Source organism: Aphelocoma coerulescens, chromosome 24 (assembly GCF_041296385.1).
Source record: "Aphelocoma coerulescens isolate FSJ_1873_10779 chromosome 24, UR_Acoe_1.0, whole genome shotgun sequence".
In the NCBI taxonomy this organism is placed as follows: domain Eukaryota; kingdom Metazoa; phylum Chordata; class Aves; order Passeriformes; family Corvidae; genus Aphelocoma; species Aphelocoma coerulescens.
Genome location: NC_091037.1, coordinates 3,363,720 through 3,376,623, shown reverse-complemented (window position 1 = coordinate 3,376,623; position 12,904 = coordinate 3,363,720). Strand labels below are relative to the sequence as shown.

At 51.4% G+C, this 12,904-nt stretch overlaps 1 protein-coding gene across 1 annotated transcript; it reads left to right on the top strand.

The window, feature by feature from the left end:
- The first annotated feature begins 5,112 nt into the window (after window positions 1-5,112).
- BSX (brain specific homeobox) lies at window positions 5,113-7,121 on the top strand. The gene is made up of 3 exons (XM_068994911.1): window positions 5,113-5,380; window positions 6,222-6,418; window positions 6,876-7,121. Exons 1-3 carry the CDS (start codon window positions 5,113-5,115, stop codon window positions 7,119-7,121), a joined length of 711 nt encoding a protein of 236 aa, XP_068851012.1.
- Window positions 7,122-12,904: the final 5,783 nt, after the last annotated feature.

The following is a 12,904-nucleotide window of genomic DNA, read 5'->3' as shown; positions in this document are numbered from 1 at the left end:
AGAGAGAGAGAGAGAGAAAGAGAGAGAGAGAGAAAGAAAGAGAGAGAGAAAAGAAAGAGAAAAGAAAGAGAGAAGAAAGAGAAAAGAAAGAGAGAAAAGAGAGAAAAGAAGGAAAAAGGGAAAGTGGGAAAGAGAGAAAGAGGGAAAGAGAGAGAAAGAGAAAGAGAGAAAAGAAAGAGAAAAGAAAGAGAGAAAAGAAAGAAAGAAAGAGGGAAAGTGGGAAAGAGAGAAAGAAAGATCCTACTGTATTTTGGCAACGTCCAGATCACCCTGCTGAAGCTGAAAACAAATATGAGGTAATTAAAAAGGTCTCAATTAATGAGTGTCACTGTTTTAAGGGAAGTGTTTCGATCAAACCTGTCAATGTTGCCACTTTCATTGTCTGCCTTGAGAAAACGCTCAGGGTTATCCGATAACGAGGCAGATTTTCAGTGCAGAGATAAAATTCTGGATTTGGGAATGAACCTGCTGAGCCCACCCGTGGACAGCTGAGTTTGGGAGCTGTGTAAGGAAGTTACAGCTGTTTTACGCTTTCAGTTCTACTTTGCCTGTCAGTGATGCCACATCTCTTTTTATCCTCAAGATTCCTGCAGTTCTCGGTGGGATAGAAGCCTCAAAAGTGCCTTCCTGTCTCAAAACCTTCTCCCATCAGCAGCACTTCCATCCCCCTGTGCTTTTCACCTGGCACTTTAGCCCTGCAATTGCTGTGCTTTTCTGCGTAGGTTCAGTGATTCTGTCGGAATTACACGGAGCTGGCTTTTAACCTGAGTGTTTATTGTCTGGGGATAAAATCACCGGGCTGATTTCCCCTCTAGTTCTCATTCTGCCTTTCTTCCTCTCAGCACAGATGAAGGACAGTGCCAGACTGGGGAATGGCAGGGGTTTGGGGCAGCAGAAGCCAAGGGGTGGTTGCATTATGATCCTTGGAAAACCTGGGTGGATCTTCCACCGCCACCAGCCCTGGTTAGGGGGCAAACTCCTCCTTGAAGTTTCATTTCCCCTCTCTCAGCCCTGAGACAACCTCAAACCCATCCTCTGAGCTCTCCTTGAGCTGCTGCCAGGGCAGAACAGAGCCTTTCCAGCATTAAATATTCCCAGGATCACCGAATATCCCAAGCTGGAAGGGACCCATGAGGAGTTCAGCTCCTGCTTCTCTGTGGCAATGCTGAAATCCCAGCAAAGTTTCCAGTGCAGACCCAGCCTGGTACTCCAGGGGTTCCCACTTTATCTCAGCTGAGCTGAATTGATAAAATCCCTCATCACCAACACATCCATCCCGCTCCTGGATTTTCCACAGAGCTGGGTGCCAGCTGAATCTGGGCTTGCAGACCTGTGGAGAAATGGCAGATTTAGGCACAAGCAGACAGGATGAAGATGGGGAGAGGGGCTGGAGTGAGCCAGGAGTGTTTTTTCCTCTCCCCAGTGGCAGAGGCACTCTGGAATGGGAAGTGGCTCAGCCTGAAGCACCATGCAAGGAACATTCTCCATTAAGCCAAGCTTTGTGTTCAAAAGCCCTGTCTCCGTGTTACGTGTGTGGCTTGCCAGCCCGGGCTCTTCAGCCCTCTCTGCTGCAGCCAGGCTCCCATTTTGAGCCTATCAAGGCTGTCTGTTTTTAATTTAACCCTTCCTTTTGGAGTGGATTGGTCTTGAAAGGCATGAAAAGGCCGGGCTCCCAAGCTACCTTACCTCCTCAAGAGCCACGGCAAGGTAAGTGCCTGTATTTTTAAACCACACCAAATTTATCCCTAATGCAGCACGCTGAAATAAAGCTGCCAGCATCAGTGTAGCTGTGCTGATCTCTGGAATGACCCCCGAGGTTTTAAGTCAAATAGATTTCTGTTTTCCTGGGCAAAATTCTCCCTGTGATATCTTCAAATGATCTTAAGTGTGCAAGTGATGATGGGCTGGTGTTTATCTAAGCAAAGCACGTGGGTTATTAAATCAGAAACAGGGCGTGCATCACTTGCAGCAAGTTTATAAAGCTCTTGGAGCCTGTAGAAATCATTTTTATTTCATGGAAGGAGCAAGAGACAAACTCCACAGCAGCGTGGCTGTGGTTAGGTGCCAGTCATGAGCTCTGAGGTGTTTGGGCTGCCAGGCTGAGATTTACAGAGTCCCCCAACGTGTTGGGGGGGGGGATGGAAAAGTGCAGCTTCGAGGGGTAATTCTGGCCCTCCCCTCTGGTTCCTCCCAAACGGGGAGGGAAACACCCAGTGAGTAAACCAGCTCAAGCTGCAGCTTCTCCCTGCCTTGTCCTGATCCCGATCCCTCTGCTTTTCCCTCCTGGATGTGCCCCTCAGCCCAGCAGGAGCTCAGCTTCTGCCCAGGTTTGGGGCAGTTTCTGCTGGGGCACCACCTCCACAGGGCCTGTTCTGCCGGAGTTTGGCAGCAAAAGGAATGGGGTGTGGAGGGAAAAACCTCTGCTCGTGTCCATGTGTCTGTCCAGCCTGGAGAAAGGGCTAATCCAGGATCCAGGGGCTAGTCCTGGGGAGGGCACAGCCAGGGCTGGGAGTGTTTGGGGCTCTCTGGATGAGATCCATAATCCTGGCTCCCCGTCAGCCCAGGGACCTGCAGAAGAGGGACAAAAGGGGAAAAACAGGTAAAAGACTTTCGGGGCAAAGAGGGACCCTGCCAGCCACAGCTGGCACACCATTTCTGTCACAAAAAGCTGTGAAACGTTAAATTTAAAAAAAACGCCCTGGAGGTGAGGACTGCAGTGGAGAGGTCCCCCCTTTCTGGAGTTGCCCTCCTGTCCTTTCTCCACAGATGGGGTTTATCCCTCTGCTTCTTGCCCCAAATTACCAGCAGGGAGAGGCTGTCGTGCCTGAAGTGCCACTGCACAGTTTGGGGACGGGTTTTGCTGCGAATTAACACCAAGACACAGCCTCTTTCCCCTCTGCCTCATTTATCTGTCCCCTAAATAAAGAGGAACTCCAAAAACCAGCCCCTGTCCGTGTTCTTGCCTGAGTCCTAACGCTGTGACCCAACCTGGCTGAAGTGACACCGCTTTAATCTTCCAGCTCTGCCTTAAATACCCACATCTACCCCCCCCCCCGCCCCGAGTGCCGGGTAAAGCCCCAGCCCCCCCTCCCGGCAGAGCCATCTCAGCTGATGAAATGGCCCCTGAAGCAGCTTAGACACTCCTCATTAACAGGGGGGCATTAGCCCCGTTTCATCACTCTTAATTCATTGACTCATTGGCTCCATCAGACAAAGTTGGATTTTTAAATCCTTCAGCCAAAAACTCCTAATGGTCATTTCAGGAGGGGCCACTGCAACAGAATTATTGCGTTTATCCTTTTTTTTTTTTTTTTTTTAATCTATCTATTTATTTATTTTTCTAATTAATTATTTGTTTATTTTTTCCTAGGGGAAAAAAAAGGGAGAGGAGAGGACAGGAGGGAGAGAAGAGCTTTTCCCCCAGTCCTGGGGGGCTTCTCCTGCTTTCCTGCATCGGGGTAGCTGATCCATACTGGGCAGGCAAGGATCTGTATGGATAAATATATATATATATAAAAATACATATTATATATGAGTATAACGCGCGATGTAAATACAAATATAAAGATAGAAACGCTTATCTATTTAATATAGAGAAATAGACGCTGCTGAAGTGTGTGAGGACGGGCACTACGGCACAAAACAAAGTGTGGGTGTGGCTGCAACGGGGCACAAAACGCTCCCGTGGCTTTTCCTGGTGGCACGGGGAGCTCTCTGTCCCCCTCCTCCCGAATTTTGGCAGCTGCTGAAGGAGCCACCTCTGTCCCCCGCCCCCTTGGCTGTGCCCGGCGCTGGCGGGGAAGAGCCGGCACGGCTGGAGAACTCGCGGGCCGCACACTCATTAAAGCCCGACGGTTGCCGTTTCTATTCTTTTAAAGCTTTTTCCTCATCTATTTACCATTTACCAGCTCATCCATATGGAAGGCATGGCTTGCACTTCCCTGAGAACTGTACTTTTAGGACTAATTGATTCGGGTAATTAATTTGTTCTACCTGCTGGATCAGATGGAAACGCTGTCCGTGTGCCCAAGGATTAGCACTTGTCTTTCTAACATCTTTCTTAATTATCTAATAGCATGGGTTGTGCGAATTCTGGCTCTATTAGAACACTTTTACTATTAACGGTAGTGATTGGAATTGTGATGACAACTCGATTTCAACAAATTAGAGCTTAAAATCAGGAGATGAAGGAGAAGCGCCTTCTTTTAATTTCCCTGAGTTTAACATCAATAATTAGAGCAATTTTCCGAGATGCGAACCGAAATTATCTCGGCTATGATGTGGTGTATCACCCTCATTTGAGCAAATTGACTCCGGGGAAATGAATGGTGCAGATTAAGGGGGTGAGGAAGGGGGAAAAAAAAAAAAAAAAAGACAAACAGAGGAAAGACCCCAAATTAAAAGTGTTGGCGCAACAGAGAGCGGGGAAGGGATGGGAACAAAACCGTGACGGGATGAGAGCCTGAGCGCGAAGGGCGAAGCTGCGTGCGCGGGGACAGGCTGGGAGCGCAGCGTGGGAAAGAGCCGCTGGTTTATTTTTGCCCCAAGTTTTTTGGTTTTGTGGTTTTTTTTTGTTTTTTTTTTTTTTTTTTGTTTTGTTTTTAAGGGAAAAAAAAGGAGATACCCCCCGTGTTTGGGAAAACGCCCCAAGCGCCGCGCTCGGTGCGGAGCGGTGCGCGGGGGAGGCTGCGCGGCTGCGGAGCTCCTCCGGAGAGGCTCCTCGCCCCCTCCTCGCCCCCGGGGTGGTTTGGGTGGCCCGGCAGGCCCGTCCCCCCCCCGCTCGCCATTGGCTCAGCGCGCATCCCCCTTCCCACCGCGCCTCAAAGGCGCGCAGCGCCCCGCGCATCCCCGACCCGCCCGCCTCGCCTCCCCCGGCTCCACCAGCTTATTTCTGGCTGGGGGATAGATATATATATATATTTTTTTTAATATTATCTTTTTTTTTTTTTTGACTGCGGATTTAAAAAAAAAAAATTGTATTTATTTATTTTCATCATTACTTTCATTTCTTCTCTGGCGGCCCGGGGGTGCAGCCGGCCGCCCCCTCTCTGTCCTCCCGCAGCTCGGCGCGGCTCCCTCCCTTCCCCGCTGCCCGAGGGGCACAGAACCGCCATGAACCTCAACTTCACGTCGCCCGTGCACCCCGTCTCGACGGCCAGGCCCACCTCGTTCTTCATCGAGGACATCCTGCTGCACAAGCCCAAACCCCTGCGGGAGGTGCCCCCCGAGCACTTCCCCGGCTCCTTGGCCTCCCGCGTGCCCCTCTTGGACTATGGGTACCCCCTGATGCCCACCCCGACCCTGCTGGCGCCTCACCCGCACCCCGCCCTGCACAAGCCGGAGCATCACCACCACCACCCCTATTTCCTCACCACCTCGGGTAAGTGCGGCAGCGCCTGCCGAGTTTGGGGCGTCCAGGTGGGGACTGGGGTGAGGACAAGAGTGACAGAGCCGCTCTGGGACGGCCGGGCATCTTTCTACATCCCTCGCCACCACCCTGGCTGCACCTCCCGGGGCAGGAGCCCCTCATCCCGGGGCAGCCACTTCGTTAGCGGGTGCCCGAAACCTTGAGGGTTTCCCTCTCTTTGCCTTAAATTTTATTTTTTTTTTAAAGTCACTTTTTTGGGGGGACCGATAACGTCGCTTTTTCCTCGCGTTGTCCAACCGGGCTTCGCTTTTCCACTTCCAGCAGCAGTGCTGGGGCTGTGCCTCTCCTCTTCCTCATCCTGGGGCTCTGCCCGTCCCAGGGCCCGTTCTCTACAAGGAGAAAACCCCCGAAGTTTCCCAAGCCATGTATCAGCGGGGCCGTGCAGGATCGCTTCCCCCTTCCCAGCCTTTTCCAGGGCTCCCCCGGTTTTTTCCATGCCCATTTCGTTGTGGTTTCGTCGCCGGGAGGGTTCAGGTGTCCCCGCCAGCCTCGAGTCCCCTCCGGTGGCAGCGCTGCCCGGGCTCCCTTCACCTTCCCGGGGTGGGCTCGGCGGGGGCGAAGCGCTTGGGAAATCCTCCTGTTTTCAGCACAACAAAACCCCCAAACCCCCAAACCCAAACCAATAAATCGACCTCAAAAACGAAATAAACGAAAAAAATAACAAAAAATTAAAAGAGGCAGGGGGAGAGCCCACCCCGAGCCGCCGCAGGAAAGCTCCGACATTCCTGGGGGTTCCCCCGGATCCATCTCCCTGCCCAACCGCAGCGCGGGTCTCCGCCGTGTGTCCCTCCAGGAATGCCGGTGCCAGCCCTTTTCCAGCACCACGCTCACGCCGAGCTGCCCGGGAAGCACTGCCGCCGCCGCAAAGCCCGCACCGTGTTCTCCGACTCGCAGCTCTCCGGCCTGGAGAAGAGGTTTGAGATCCAGCGGTACCTCTCCACGCCCGAGCGGGTGGAGCTGGCCACGGCCCTCAGCCTCTCCGAGACCCAGGTACGGGCAGTAGGGACTGGCTCTGGCACCTGTCCCCACCCCTCATCCCGTCCAGCGTCCTCACATCCCGAGGAGCATCCCCACATCCCATCCATTCAGCATCCCCCGGATCACTTCCAGCATCCCCACAGCCCCTCCAGCATCTCCACATCCCGTCCAGCATCCCCACATCCCCTTCAGCATCCTCACATCCATCCTCTCCAGCATCCCCACATCCATCCCCTCCAGCATCCCCACTTCCCCTCCAGCATCCCCACATCCCCTTCAGCATCCCCACATCCCGTCCAGCATCCCCCCACCCCCTCCAACATCCCCACATCCCCTCCAGCATCCCCACATCCACCCCCTCCAGCATCCCCACATCCATCCCATCCAGCATCTTTCTCCCTTTAATTTTAATTACATTTCCCCCCCTTCTTTTTCCAATCTTTCTCCCCCTTTCCCTCCTCTTCTCCAGGTGAAAACCTGGTTCCAGAACCGCCGCATGAAGCACAAAAAGCAGCTGCGGAAGACGCAGGACGACCCGAAGCAGGCGGGCGGGGAGGAGAGCCGGGAGCAGAGCTCCCCCGAGCCCGAGCTGCCCGAGCCGGCCGGCGCCGAGCCCCGCAAGGGCCCCCCCGGCCCCTTCCTGCTGCAGGACCCCGAGGACGAGGTGGACATCCTGGAGGAGGGGGACATCAGCGCCGGCCCCCACCGCCTCTAGGAGAGCCGGGGCTCTCCTGCCTCTCCTTGGCTCTGCCCCGGCCCCGCGGGGCGCCCCCGCCTCCCCAGCCTTGGGAACGCGCACAGGGAAGGGGGGCACGGCTCGGGAAGGGGGTGTGGATGCGGGGGGAGTCCACTCCCCTCCCCGGGGAGAAGGTGGCGATGCCCCCGAGGGGGCCGGGACCCCGCGGTGCCGCCGGTGCCCCCCAGCATCACCCCAAGCCTGGGCTGTGCTCGGAAATCTGGTGCGGGGAGAGTAAAACCGAGTTTGCTTTAGGTTCCCCCTTTCCTCCGAAAAGTGTCGGACTTTTCCTCGTTCCCCGAACTTTCCTCGGGTTTAAAATAAATGTATACTCGTGGCAGCATGTTGTGGTTCCTGGGAGCGGCAGGCAGGGCGACTTGCACCCTTTATTCCCCAAATCCCTAAATCCTCGCCGCTCTTTCCACGCTCGCCGTCTCCATCCCCAGTGGGGGAGGTCGGGCAGAGCTTCCGAGACGTGCATAAATAAAAAGAATTGTAAGAAAAGCCCTCGAAGAAACAGGTAAGGCAAAAATTCCGGTTTCTTTCATTCCGCTGTGGGGAAAGGAAAGGGGAGCATCACCAATAACTCGATCCTGCCACGGCTGCACGGAGCAAACGGCGCTCCCAGCCAGAAAAAAGGGATTTTCTACAGCTTGCAGAAGTGTCGGCAGCCTGATTCCTGCCCGGCTTCCAGGTGTGGATCCCGGATAATTCCCTTTTCCTCTGAAACAGCCCCGGAGCGGGTCCCGCGTTTGGCTCCTGTCCCCCCGCCTGCATCTCCCCCCTTCTCCCTGCGCTCCGTGTCGCGCTCAGCTGGAGCAGCCCCCGGCCGCGCTCGCTTTGCCTTTACCTTCCTGCCAGGGAAATGGGGTTCATTTCCAGGTAAATCCAGAATTTTATGATTTATTTTTGGTTTTGGGCTGAGCTGCTGGCTGGGAAATGCGCCGGGAGCGCGGCGGAGGCTCCGCATCTCCGGGGAGGAGATGGTGGAATTGGGAATTTCCCCGGTAAAAACCTGGAGCGGGGGCTGTGCTGGCTCAGATTCTCCCTGGCAGCCCCCGCTGCAGCAGCAACACGGCGGCGTGGCGGTGTCTCGTTAGGTTATTTAATTTATTACCTTGTTTTTTGGTTTTTATCAGGAATTTCATTTGGTTGTCTGGCGTTATTAGCACTTTCAGGGCGTTTTGGATCATGGGACATGTCGTTTTGTGAGGAGAAAAACGTTTAATTTTCCTGTTTAATATATAAAATATAGCCGATTGAAATGTGTGCGTTTGCTTCCTTTTTGTGAGTCTGCCCTTCTGTTTTTCACATGCAAAATAATAAAGATCACGCGTTGCGTGTAGAGGAAATCCCCATCCATCTATCCAGGAAAAGCTGCTCGGCTTTAAAAATCCTTTCAGGACAATAATTTCCACCAACAAAATGCCACCCATCTCCCTAAAATTAGGATTCAGAAGGCAAAGCAACTGCTCTTCTCCTGAAACCTCGGCGTGGTTTGAAGCAGAGCCGGCTGGAAATGCCGCTCCCAGCTCCGGGGCTCTTCCCTTCTCCCAACTCCCGTGGGCAGGGATGCGATGGGAACTGGAAAACCTGGAAATTTGACACTTTCCCTGTGTCGCCCCCGGAGTATTTTGCTCTGTGCTCGTTGTCAGCCTCCCCTGTGCGCGTGTTTGAGCGGGAATCACTAAAAATAATAGCAGAGAAAAGCTGTGCACGAGATTTATGGGGTAACATTTTTTTGACCGCGTCTGCCACTGCTGTTGCCAGGGTGGAGAGTGGCTCGGGGCTGGCCTGGCTCTGCTCTAGGGTGCCAGATCTATAAGAAAAGGTCAAAAATATGACTCAAAGAACCCTCAAATCTCCGCTGTGTCTCCCCTGCCGCTCCAGGAGCTCCCTTCCCAAAGTATTCCTGCTGATCAATAAACCAAACCCGGCCACCATCTTCACCTCTGGGCGGTTTTAGGCGCCTTGGCTGACAGTTAAAGCTACAAATCATATTAAAAACTGCACCCGCTGACCCCTCAGTGACAAACACAGGCAGAGCGGGAACGTTCCCAGCTCAGGGATGTCCCCATCCCTGAGCCTTGCAGGGAACAGGAAGATTTGGGAACAGGCTGCTTATCCCACAAAGTTTGGTGCTCAAAACTCCGAAACTGAGACAGCTGAAGGAAAGAGTCACTGCCAGAGATATTCCCTGTGTCACCAGCCAGCTCCTGCCCAGCTGGGAGCAATGCTGGAGGTGGAAAAGTGGAATTTCCAGACTCAGCAATGTTTTGGGAAGAGGCTATTGGAGAATGGAGATGGTCCTGGGAGAAAGGAAGGGCTGGGCAGGCGTTTTTTTTTCCTTCTTTCAGAGATTTTTCTCTTGGAATAAATGAAATGAGGTTCTATTCGTGCATCCTGAGTTATTCTGTGACAGCAGCCGAATTTTTCCTGCTCTTTCCAAGAAGGTTGAGGAGTAGGGGAGAGATTTAGAGCTGGTCTCTCTCTCTTTTTATTTTTAAAAAATATTTAATGTGCTCGTTTGGGAAATGCTGGGGTGGAAGTGGCTTGCAGGGAATAATTGCTGGAAAGAGGAAATATCGGTGGATTTCCTATTTTTCAAGAAGATTGATTTTGATTAAAATTCTTCAGTGAATTTTTTCTGAAATGAAATGGTTTTCTGGTGATTAATTTAACACTTAATTAGTTAATGGGTTTTTTGGTTGTTGTCATTATAGAAAATCAAAACCCAGTCGGTAAAATCCTGCCATGGAACCTTCCCTTTCTGTTTTGATTTCGAGAGTTTTCCCGCGTGCTGCCTTCAACATTTTGAACTTTTATGAGTCTGGAAAACAGTTCCAACCCCAATTCTTTCATTCCGTGGCCAGAGCTCCATAAAAGCAGATCAGATATGGGTTGTAAGGACAGTTGTAGAGCAAGTAATTTGCAGTTTCTTGCTGTTAAGCATGTGGGGGGCTCAGCCCCGTGGGGAAGGTGTAAATAACCCATGGCCAAGCCCAGCAACGACCTGGGCATGATGTGAAATCCTTCCTAATCTTCCTCTCCTCATTTCTCTCTGCCGACTGATGGATTCAGTGCATTTTTTTTTTTTTTTATCACTGATGTCCTGAAGTGAAGCTTCTGCGGGTGTGGGCCATGCTGAGGAGCTTTTCCTCTCTTCCAGTCGCAACAACAAACAGCATCACCTTAATTAGCTGCAAACTCCTGCTTGGATGGTCTTGGCTTAAAAAGTGGCTGATGTTGGTCTTGGATTTGTTTCTAGAGCTTGGATGAGACGCTGGTGTTGTGCCCTGGGGTGGGGACAGCTGCTCTCAGCATTACTGCAGGGGCAGCAGTGCTTGGGAAAGGCAGGAGGGTGTAAATGGTGTAAATGTGTGACCCTGACCGCACAGGTGGCTTTTCTACCCCTGAGGGCACATTTTTGTCAAGGCAGAAGTTGGGTTTAAGGTTTTGCGATCCAGGTTTGTGCTGCCGGGAGCAAGCTAGCCACGTCTCAGCTATTCCAGAGACCACTGCAGGTGCTTCCCTGGGCTGCCATTCCCTGGTGATGTGCACTCTGTCGGCTTTGCTGTGGCTGCAGAACAAACCCTGGAGTGCTCCCAGGACACAAACGCAGCTCTGAGCATCACCTGCAGCTCCTCACTCCGCCCTCGGGATTGTGCAAAGCTGAAGATGCTCCTTTAGCTCCAGGATTTTGGCTCAGCATCACTTCTGATCCACCAGGATGTTCTGCTTCAGCTCCCTGCCTTTACCCCTCACTGGGGTTCCGTGTCTCCAGCTCCTCCTCACACCAGAGTTGCTCCTTTCCTCACATTCCTGCTGTTTCTCACACGGAAAACATTTAGGTTTGGGCAACAAGGAAAAGAATGGATCCCTAGCAGGAGACAACAACCATCAGGTGCTTGGCTGGTGACAGCAGAGCTCGTTCATGGCTGTTTGAAGCGTTCAGTGACTGCAGGAGTTGGGCAAAACCTCATCTGGTTTTAGTCCTCACCTTTTTTTAGAGCTGTAAGGATGGCTGTGAGGTTTCCCTTTATTTCATGTTTTTAACTGATAAACATTAATATTTTTGTGGGGTCAGCAGCCTGCTCATGCCCTTTGTGAGGTGCTGGGAAGCCAACTTTGGTTATTTTTGGAAGGAACACAATGGGGCTGATATTGCAGCAGCACTTTGTGGGTAGGACTGAAGCAGATCTGAGCTGCAACACTTCCAGAACCTAAAATATTAAGAAATGATGGCACTGGAAAGGTGTTGCCAGGAAAAGGTCGGGAATTTCCATGCATGGAGCACACAGACCCCTCTCTGTGCTCAGTGACACCACGGGACCACGGCAGGTTCTGCTCCCACTCAACTCCTCCCTCAATATTTAACTCAACATTCAAGGCCGATTTCTTATTTAAATATTTTGCCTTCCATTAAATGATGGCCTTTGCTTCTAAGCAGGTGGGTGCTCACTGCTCCCCTTTCTGTGCCACCATGTCTGTGAAGTGCAGGGAAAATCTGAATTTGTATTGAGGTAGATCAAAAGATTTTCTTTCCACGCAAAACCGCCTTTTTCTGGGATTTAAAACACCCCAAACACCAGGACTAACAGAATTTCTAAATGGTTTGTGAGATGTTCATCAGTGTTTATAAACCAAAAAATTATTGTGTGCTCCTCCAGTTGCAGCATTGTACCCAAGTGTAGCACAGGTTTTGTATTTAAATGCTTCCTAAAAATTCACTTTTTTTTAAAAAAAAAAACAACCCAACCTCCCCCAGAAATCCCCCTAATTTATGGGAGGAGGATGCCAGCGAGGGAGGAAGGTGATCAATTAAGACATTAAGCATTTTGCACCACATGGACACATCTGCATGGCAGCCAAATAATGCAGCCATCAGCTCATTTTCAGGGGGCTGTTGCCTACTTCAACTCAGTGCTCAGATCAAAGAGAAAATGTCTGCTTGCATTTTCTAATCAGAAAAGGGATGCTAATTTAGGTTCCTTAATGTGTGGTGATAAGAGACTTCTTCAATTAACTGAATTCTATAGCCCAGAAAATAAAAAAAAAAAGGGGGGAGGATACAAAGGGAGTCAGGCTGGAAAGGCAGAAGTTCTCATTAAATCAAAGGTCCAATATTCATTACCTCCAGCATCTGGGGCTAAACACTAAACATGGAGCTCATCAAAGGGGGTTTAATGGGTTAAATTGAGAATATAATCTAATTAAAATATTAGATACGAGTAAATAGCTCTTTGATATTCATCTGAAGGTTTCATTAAAACAGGCACTTGAGGTTTGGATTAAGGGGGGATTATCACTTTTAAGCAGGAACAACAAGTTGAGGTGCCCTGATCAGAAATGCTTCAAAGTGTTACCATTTGGTTTGAAAAATAAAAGTAGGAAAGCAGAGCCTGGAACCATTTCCCAGCCTGGCAGTGCCCAAAGGAGAGGGGAAAGAGGCTGAGGAAGAGGAAGGTTCTGTTCCAGAAGCTGGAATTGGATGGTGGAAGTGACAAAAATATCATGGAAAACATTCCCCCTGCAGCCTGCCCCACGTTCCCATACTGGATGATGATTCTCCCACCAAGGCTTCCCAAAATATTCTCAGTATTTCTCAACATTCCCAAAAAATGCCCTCTCAACTTCCAGCTGTGAGCCCAAGAGGCTGATCCAGCAGGTGGAGGGGAGGTTCCTGCCCTCAGGGGTGCCAGGAGGGGTTTAAAGCAAGGCCCTGCCCCTTTGCCATGAGGAAGGGCAGGGTGGGGATTACT

Excerpts from the sequence above, each read along its gene's own strand:
- BSX (XM_068994911.1), top strand. The coding sequence starts at position 5,113 with ATGAACCTCAACTTCACGTCGCCCGTGCACCCCGTCTCGACGGCCAGG. Across the intron at positions 5,381-6,221 it reads CTATTTCCTCACCACCTCGG|GAATGCCGGTGCCAGCCCTT; the intron begins GTAAGTGCGGCA and ends GTGTCCCTCCAG. Across the intron at positions 6,419-6,875 it reads TCAGCCTCTCCGAGACCCAG|GTGAAAACCTGGTTCCAGAA; the intron begins GTACGGGCAGTA and ends CCTCTTCTCCAG.